This window comes from Triticum dicoccoides, chromosome 4B (genome assembly GCF_002162155.2).
Source record: "Triticum dicoccoides isolate Atlit2015 ecotype Zavitan chromosome 4B, WEW_v2.0, whole genome shotgun sequence".
Lineage (NCBI taxonomy): Eukaryota > Viridiplantae > Streptophyta > Magnoliopsida > Poales > Poaceae > Triticum > Triticum dicoccoides.
In genome coordinates, this window is record NC_041387.1 from 562156136 (window position 1) to 562164963 (window position 8828).

Below are 8828 nucleotides of genomic sequence, written 5' to 3' on the forward strand. Positions count from 1 at the left end.
ACCCACCCACCACGCCGCGGCAGTCCCCGCGGCGCGCTCCTCCATGGACGGGTCCAAGGGCCCGAGCGACGGGGACGCGGCGGACGAGGCGGGGGGCGGGAACAAGGACAAGGCGCCCGGCGTGCAGGAAGGCGTCGCCGGCGCCTCCGATGCCGTTCTCGCCGCCGGGTCGCTCAGGATCACCCCCAGCGACGGCAGGGCGCCCTGGGCGGCTCCGGGGACCAAGCCCAAGGTGGTCTACCACGATCCCAGCATCCCGCGGCCGCAGGACGTGTACCTCATCAGGGTCAACAACTGCAACTCGCCCTTCGATCACGTCTGGCTGGAGCGCAGCGACGACGGCACCCGCCCTATCCACCCCCTGGTCAGTGCTTCTTTCCTACGACTACCTCTTTCTTCCCTTTTCTGTCGTTGGTACTAGGAACTTTTGGATCGAAACGCGACATGCGAATGGACTAAAAGAGCTCTACCCGCTCAGATTTGTTTACTAGTAGTAGTTAGTTCACTGCGTCATCAGTAATTACTATAACCACATACATGTATAAGAAAATCTGTACCAAATGAAATTTTAGTGGCCCTTTCTTTGATCACTTGTTGTTTGCACTTTCGAAGCTATCCATGAGCAAAAAATAGTTTGATCTCGTTTCTTTCTATTTCGGGGGATCCATGACATGTTTACATGGAATCCAGAAGATGGGTTCATGGTACTGGCATGTCTCTTTATTCTGGAGAAAAGTGTAGGATGACGCTTGCAATCAGAAGAGTGGAAATGCATACGTTGCTGATTCTTTTTGCTGGACAGTTGATTTTCTGAGCTCGAAAAGGATAAAAGAAAAGTAACCATCTAGCGTGTTGACTAAAGGACTAGATGAGTTTGTTACAAGAGATCTAGTATGGATGTTGATATTTGAAAAGGAAAGGCTAAATCTCCTCACTGCGGAGCAACCTGTACCACATAAAAGTAGTATGGTGTTCTGCTTTTCAATTGTTCTAAGTTGTACAGCAATTGTCTTGTGTGCATGTGCATGTATTAAAATTGATGTAAATATACTTTATCTCATTGCAGGAAAAACTACCTGTGGAACAGTTTATTGACAGAAATGTTCCTGAAAGTGAACCAGTAAGGCCAGCTGATGTAGACGATACCCCGTTTACGCTAGTAGAAGACCTGAAAGGATTGACAGAGTTAGTTAACAAGTTGAAGGATGTAAATGAATTTGCTGTAAGCACTTGTAATCAAGTTTTCCTTAAATTTCAAATTAATCTGTATCAGACTTGTTTGCTGCCTATGCTGTATTACTTTCCAACTTTCCAAGTACCTTGTGCATTTTTCTTGGATTTTTTTAAATGCTTCAGTTGACATTGTTCCTGCTATCACTTGTAAATTATGCACACAAGTTTTGTGCACTTAAGTCTTGCAGTAATTTTGTCAACAAAATAATCCAAGTGAAACATGGATGAGTTATTGTCATATGGTAGCTGTTATGGGCCCTAATTGAGTTTGACAGGCATATATTTTTAAACTACTGGTAAAAGTCTTAGACTGTGCTACTTTAGAACTTTTTGACAAAATACTTATCATAGCTCCATAGGTGTTTCCGTCTTACCTGCTGTCATCAAACTCCAGCCACAAATCCAGTGAATTATGTTCGTTATAAATCATATTACACAATGTGAGCTTATATCCGCTGTCCTTTACTTTTGAATTCGTTGTAATTGATGCATTATATTTTTTTCTGTATGATTGGTAGTTGCTTCTATTTTTTCCTTTCCCCTGCCTTGTCTGTCTTCCTGCTATGAATTACAGACCATAGACATAAGCAAGATCATGTTCCATGTTTTGCTTATTTTGTCTTCTCATAAAAGAACCCATTTGTGCCTTTCTCTGTTTGGGTCATCTGGCATGGAATAGCTCGGTGACTGCTAGCAATGTAATCTTTGCTTTATTTCTGTGCTGTTTTCAGGTCGATTTGGAGCACAATCAATATAGGTCATTTCAGGGTTTGACCTGCTTGATGCAGATTTCAACAAGAACAGAGGACTTCATTATCGACACCCTTAAGCTACGCATATACATCGGTTCCTACTTGAAAGAACTTTTCAATGATCCAACCAAGAGAAAGGTTTTTCTTAACCATCAAATTTTGTCGGTCTTTGTGCACTTTAATATCCTTTTCCTCACTTGTTCTTGGGGAAGTAGGTAATGCATGGGGCCGATCGTGATATAATGTGGCTCCAGCGGGACTTCCGAGTGTATGTGTGCAATCTTTTTGACACAGGACAGGTACTGTTGAAAATAGCCTATACCATAATTCTTGATTGTGACTCTCTGTTTGTGTTTTTCTGCATTCTCCTTTGAAACCTACTTTTTTCTTTGCCATGTTAAACTTAAGTTTGACTTTCCTGTCTAACACCAACCAGGCTTCAAGGGTTTTACAGATGGAACGGAACAGCCTAGAACACCTATTACATCATTTCTGTGGAGTCACAGCGAATAAAACGTACATCTCATTTACCCATAATTTTTAGATATACTCATGCTGACCTTTCTAATTATCTACCATGAGATTTGTTTCTCACCAAAGTCAGCATTTACTTGTAGATATCAAAATGCAGATTGGAGGTCAAGGCCACTCTCTGATGAAATGATCAAGTACTGTGCATATAAACCATATATTCCATTCTTTAGTTTAGTCATTGTTCTTGCCCCCGCTGCTATTTCTGTCAACTTATCCATTTGAGATTACCCCTATGCAGGTATGCGAGAGAAGATACACATTATCTGTTGTATATATATGACTTGATGAGACTTAGACTACAAAGGGAGTCCACATGTGAAAACGATCTTCTTTTAGAGGTTAAGCTTATGTTCTACTGTTTTCCTTTTGGTTTTGATTGGTATGGTGAATTCATATGAATGAGCACTGTTGATGTTGTCTCCTTCCCTGAATGAACCCTTGATTTAGAACTACATGACACATCTTAAAATTGGCCTGTTGTCATATGTGGTGTCCTTTCCTGTTCACATAAATCTGCAATCTGGGTGTTACTGATGGTTCCTCAACCAACGTATAGCCACTTTTGACTGAAAAGTGTATCAGAACAGGCATTCTGATCTGTCTTTTTTGTTAGCTGCAGGTTCAAAAGCGCAGTAATGATATTTGCTTACAGTTGTATGAAAAGGAGCTGCTGACAGATAAATCTTACCTCCACATATACGGGTCTGTATGCTGTTACTTCAATTACTACTCTTGGTTTATCTTTAAGGGAAAACTTTTTTTTTACACTGAAAATAATGTGTGTGCTTATCCCATTAACTCGAGTGTGTTATTACAGGTTGCAGGAACATGAATTGGCCGCAGCTCAGCTGGCTGTTGTTTCTGTAAGAAATTACTCTCTTCATTTTGGATTGCTCATGATTATTCTGTCTTCAATAAACCTGGCATAGTAACATATGATGTGGCACTTTTTCTATAAATGGTTTTATAGCTTTCTGGTCCCAAATCATGCTGTCGATTTACTTTGGCGTTATTTCATTACTTTCGATTATTTTGACTCCGAAAAGCATAATATAGTATATCCATGGAGTATAATAGGTTTTTTGTGTTCTACCGAGAGAGAGTTATTCAATTGCATGACCATTTTTTTTTCATTCTCAGGCTCTACATCAGTGGAGAGATTATATAGCTCGTGAACAAGATGAGAGCACTGGTTATGTATTGCCAAACAAGGCTTTGATTGAGATAGGTATTACTGATTTTGTTGGATTGCTATGCTGCAAAACTTGATGTGTTGTTTTGGCTGACTGTCCTTTTGAATTCAAAAGCAAAGAAGATGCCTACAACCACTGCAGATTTGCGAAGAATCGTGAAAACAAAATATCCATGTGTTGAGGATAATTTTGACCTAATCTTGGACATCGTATGGAATGCAACTGAAAATTCTGGTGCCTTTGAAGCAATAGCTGAGCAACTAAAGAAAGTACGACTTGGTGAGGTCAGTTTGACTGAACTTTGTGGATTTTCTTTTTTCATTTATGTGTTAAGACTGATGATGAGTTTAGCACTGGTGTTTAAGGACTTAGTTTGAAACTATATGTGATCTTATGCAGTTAGACTTGAAAAGTATACTGGACACTGGTGAAGTCATCGAAATGGCTCCTTTGGATGCTGATAATGTTGGGATCAGTTTTGGTCGAGCTGTTCAATATTCTTTAGCTCCTTCATCAACTGCAAATATCAGGGTTACTTCTAACAGTAGGGATAGTTTTATGACTGATGCAATTTTGACTGGTAGCATCTGGCTACACGACAAGACCTCAACCATACCATCATCTGAAAATAAGATGTCTTGGAGCTTATCAGGCCTGACTGGACAATCAAACAAGGAATTGATGAGCAATAATAAGCAGGTGAGGCATACTCGTAGTATCTGCAGTCATTGTATTTTTTGGGGGGTATTTATATAGGTGCATTGTGCAGGAGACACAGGCTCCTGTTCAAGAACTGAAGAGACCTATGCCTTTTGGAGGTCTGGTAGGCAATTCAACATCTGGAAGACAGACAGATTACTTTGGAGGATTTTCAAATGAGCAGGTACATGCTCAGAAGTCAGAACAGTATTTTCTTTTGAAATGTTCATTTAAAATACTTAATATCTGCTTATAGATGTATTGTTTTCTTTTGCACTGCTGTGACGAATTACATATAGTACCATATTTACTTATTTTTCTGCCTGTAGTTTTTGTTGATTACTGATTAGTACTACTGTACTAGTATATTTCAAAGTAGTATTCACTGAGTATTCTGGAGAGAGAAAACATATGCCTGCGGAACAATTTCATGTTTCCTTTCATTTTTGCTCAACTCATCAAATTTCTTAATATGCTCGATTCACCATTCCTTTCATTGATTTCTTATTATAAGTATCACAAATTTATATTTTTCATCTGTGCTTCGCTGCAAGTATTTTATCTTCCCCTGCTAGTAACTCGGTTTAAGTTGTGGCATCGCAGGCTAAAAGCGACATTGATCAGATTCAGTCTTCAGCTTATTACTACCCCCAGTTCGCAGACTACAGCAGTTTAGCTGGATGGAGCCATCATGAACCCGAAGGCACACAGGCCGCTGGGTTCATGTCCGGTTGCTATTACGGGCATGGCTACCAATCCATAAACCAAAGCAGCACAGGAACAGGTCAGCCCGCCGCTAGAAATAATGGAGGGGGTAGAAATAATGGAGGGGGTTTCCAGGACTTGAAGAAGCAACAACAACCTCCCCCTCATTCGGGTAACTGAAGTGGTACTGCTCTGCCTATAACTAACTGTGGCGCGACAGCCCCTGTGATCCATCCATCCTGTTGTGCAGAAAAATAGTTATAGAGAAAGAGAGTAGGAAACCCGTGCCCTCTCACATGAGTGGCTAGGCGCTGGACATAGCATTTGTTTGATTGACAGTAGATGGAAGACATGTGTGCTGTCATGTGGTGAACTGGATGTGTGTATGTAACAAGTGACAAAACATGGCGTGTTGTTGTGCAATGGTGGATGCTGGAATTGCACAGGTGGTATACTGTAAAACTGGTGGTATAGATAGCAAAGACTTGAAGACAAAAACATTACTTTTCTTTTGTGTTACCTTTTTCTTTATCATACCTAAAGAGAAGTAATAACGACGTCGTCTCTCCGGCGCGTAGGAGTAGTTGTTTTCATTCTGGCAGGAGCTCCTCGTGCCTCAAATACAGAAATGTGCGTAGCATGCTTCTCTGAGTGGACCAAAGATAGCTTAATGGCAGCTTTACGCTCTCCGGGTCAAATCCACCACTGGCTGATTGATTATCCGGGAAGCAGAGATCGTGTTGGCTACTAGCACCAGGGGGTGGTATGTATATTTATTTATTTTCGAAACGGAGGTATAAGATTTGCCTCATCAATTAAATAAGAATAGAATAGAGTTTAGAGTTTTACAACACCCACAAATACGGCATGACAATTACTCGCCCATAAAAATATCTCCTAATTTCTTTGCACCCGCGGTCACCCAAAGCTTGGCCTCATCGATAATGGCAGTGAAAAGAATGGTCGTTGGCGCACTCTTATGACGAAACACCCGTGCATTTCTTTCATTCCAAATGGTCCAGGAGACAAGCATGGTGAGAAAGGCCAAAGCTTGCCGGTTGGGATTGCGATTGTCGGTTCTCTTGTCCCACCATTCGTAGACGGATTCATCCGTGTGCCACTCGGATGTATCTATGTGCGCGAGACCAAGCCTCTCAATGAGAGACTTCCATATCCGAATTGTAAAGCGGCACTTGAAGAAAATGTGGGCACCCGTTTCTTGCTCCCTATTGCAAAGTTTGCAGAGGCCACAATTTGGCCAACCTCGTCGCTGTAAACGATCGGCGCAAAGAATTTAACCTTTGGAGGTGCCCATGCCTTCCAAACCATACGGTCCAAGGGGGAAAGAGTCAAGCCTAGAAATTGAGCCTTGTACGTAGTGGCCGCCGTGTATACCCCGTCGTTCGCGTGCTTCCAGATGATGATATCTTCGGTTTGCTCATGAAGGTGGACATCATTCAGGAGCATCCAAAGAGTGAAAAATTCCCGAATGTGGGCTGCAGTTACAACCGCGACTTGGTTGATCTTGAGTATCCAAGCATTCCCCTTGAGGGCCTCACGGACCTTCCAACTCTTTCTTTTCGAGGCCTCGAAGATGAGCGGTGCAATATCCTTAGGTTTGCGACCAAGGAGCCATGGGGAGTCTCAAAAAGGTATTTTGGCACCATCTCCCACCGTGATAGTCATAGAAGCATAGAAAAACTCGAAGTCCTCGACGGTGCAGGGGTTTCCCCGGCCAACCCATAATTTGCGGGGCTCGCTCCATTCATACCACAACCATCGAAGCCGCAAAGCACGTGCGAATTTGTCGGTGTTGAGCACCCCCAGGCCACCGTATTCTTTTGGTCTACAAACCACCTTCCAGTTGACCTTGCATTTGGCTCCCGTTGTCTTGTCCGCACCGGACCAAAGGAAAGCCCTCTCGATTTTGTTAAGGCTATCGAGGCAACCCTGAGGCACGACGAGGGGCGTGATGGAGAACACCGCTTGGGAGGAGATGACCGACCTAACAAGAGTCGTACGACCGATGGTAGTGATGTTTTGGCCCTCCCGGGAAACCAATTTTCCGGCCGCCTTATCCTCAAGGTATTGGAAATCCATCCTCTTAAGTTGCCAAACTGAAAGTGGGAGGCCAAGGTATTTGATGGGAAAAGTGGCCCGTGTTGCCGGCATGCTCTGAAGGATTTGCTCAAGGTCAAGGTGGTTGCAACGAATAGGCACAACCGAGCTTTTTTGGAAGTTGAAGCAAAGGCCCGTCACGTCGCCAAAGCCTCTCAGGATAGAGGCGAGATTGTCGATGTCCCGTTTGATGGGAGCCACAAAGACCGCCGCATCGTCCGCATAGAGGGAGGAACGCACCATGGACCCACGACCACGGATCTTGTGGAGGAGCACTTTCCTCGTCGCCAAGTCAAGGATCTTATGCAAGGGGTCAATCGCAAGGATGAAGCGGAGGGGGGAAATGGGGTCTCCCTGACGGAATCCGCGACCATGCTTGATCGGTGGACCAGGCAACCCATTTAACATAATCCGGGATGATGAAGATGATAACAGCGTGGTATGTATATTCGAAACTGCTCTGTGGACGATGAATAGCCTAGACGAAACTTGCACGAAGGCAATCCAGCCGTCGCTGCAAATAGTCCAAACAAGCCATAGCAGTGCTCATGTATATTCCATGACAACGCCCGTTCAAACAAGGCGCTGTAATATACTGCTCTCTCTAATCACTATTATAAAGATGTCTAGGATATTTTGATATAAACTGTTTACGGACTAAAATGAGTGAACAAACGCATCAAAATAAGTTTATATACATCTAATTCAGAAGAAAGAAAAAGAACATCATTTAATAACAGTGAATAGAGGCAGTATAACATCATATAATAACAATGAATAGAGGCAGTACTAATACTTTCTCCAGCCCTTTTTACTCTGGATATAAGATTTATTTGAAGAACAATATCAACATTCACAAATATGAAATCAATATTATTAGATGGCTCATGAATTTACCTTTCATACTGTATAACTTTAGTATTGTAGATGTTCCATTTTCTCATATAAATATGGTTAAATTCTACAGAGTTTGACTTGGGACAAATCTCATATGCGGACTAAAATGATTAGCAAATACAATCTGGTAAAACAAATGCCCCTCGCACATAAGCTTTTAGGCAGTAGCTAACGGAATTATAAGAATAGTAAAAACAAAGGCAATGTACGAGCAGGCCTGCCTCAGATTAGCCGCCTCCTCCCCGATTAGGGTTCCTTTGCCTCCCACTGGCGCCGGCGCCGGTCCACCTCCTCTCCGATGGCCTTAGGGTCATGGGAGCGCAGTGGATCCCGGCCCTTGTCGGCGGGAGGGCTTCGTTTTTAGATGTGCCTTCGAGATTTGTTAGGGTTTGTGTCCTGCTCAGGAAGACGAGACGACGGCGGCTCACTGAAGATGGAATAAGGTTCTCGTCGCCTAGCCCACGTTCCTTTGGTGCGTCTACTATCGTCGGTAGGTGTGTGGATGTGTGTCTCCAACGGATCTGTCCTTGGTGGATTTGCTCGGATCTGTTCGTCTATGTTCGTGTGTTTTCAGGTTGGATCCTTCCGATCTACTCTACTCTTCATCGGCGGCTGTTGCTGTTCTGGTGCGTTGTCCTATGGGGTCTTAGCACGGCGACTTTCGGACTGTCTACGACAACAAGTTCTGCCCCGCTCC

The 8828-nt window shown here is 43.2% G+C and overlaps 1 protein-coding gene across 1 annotated transcript; it reads left to right on the top strand.

Moving 5' to 3' along the window:
• The first annotated feature begins 6 nt into the window (after positions 1–6).
• LOC119291460 (protein RRP6-like 1) lies at positions 7–5625 on the top strand. The gene is made up of 14 exons (XM_037570215.1): positions 7–364; positions 1067–1222; positions 1965–2123; positions 2201–2284; positions 2422–2501; positions 2603–2653; positions 2758–2857; positions 3139–3221; positions 3337–3382; positions 3660–3747; positions 3827–3996; positions 4112–4411; positions 4482–4595; positions 5015–5625. The coding sequence occupies exons 1-14, from the start codon at positions 44–46 to the stop codon at positions 5294–5296; spliced, it is 2034 nt and encodes a 677-aa protein (XP_037426112.1). The 5' UTR covers positions 7–43; the 3' UTR covers positions 5297–5625.
• The last annotated feature ends 3203 nt before the right edge of the window (positions 5626–8828 follow it).

What these genes read in the sequence shown, in the direction of transcription:
- LOC119291460 (XM_037570215.1), top strand. Translation starts at nt 44, where the DNA reads ATGGACGGGTCCAAGGGCCCGAGCGACGGGGACGCGGCGGACGAGGCG. An exon ending in CTCAGCTGGCTGTTGTTTCT is followed by an intron (nt 3,383 to 3,659) that starts GTAAGAAATTAC and finishes TTTCATTCTCAG; the next exon opens with GCTCTACATCAGTGGAGAGA. An exon ending in AGAAAGTACGACTTGGTGAG is followed by an intron (nt 3,997 to 4,111) that starts GTCAGTTTGACT and finishes GATCTTATGCAG; the next exon opens with TTAGACTTGAAAAGTATACT.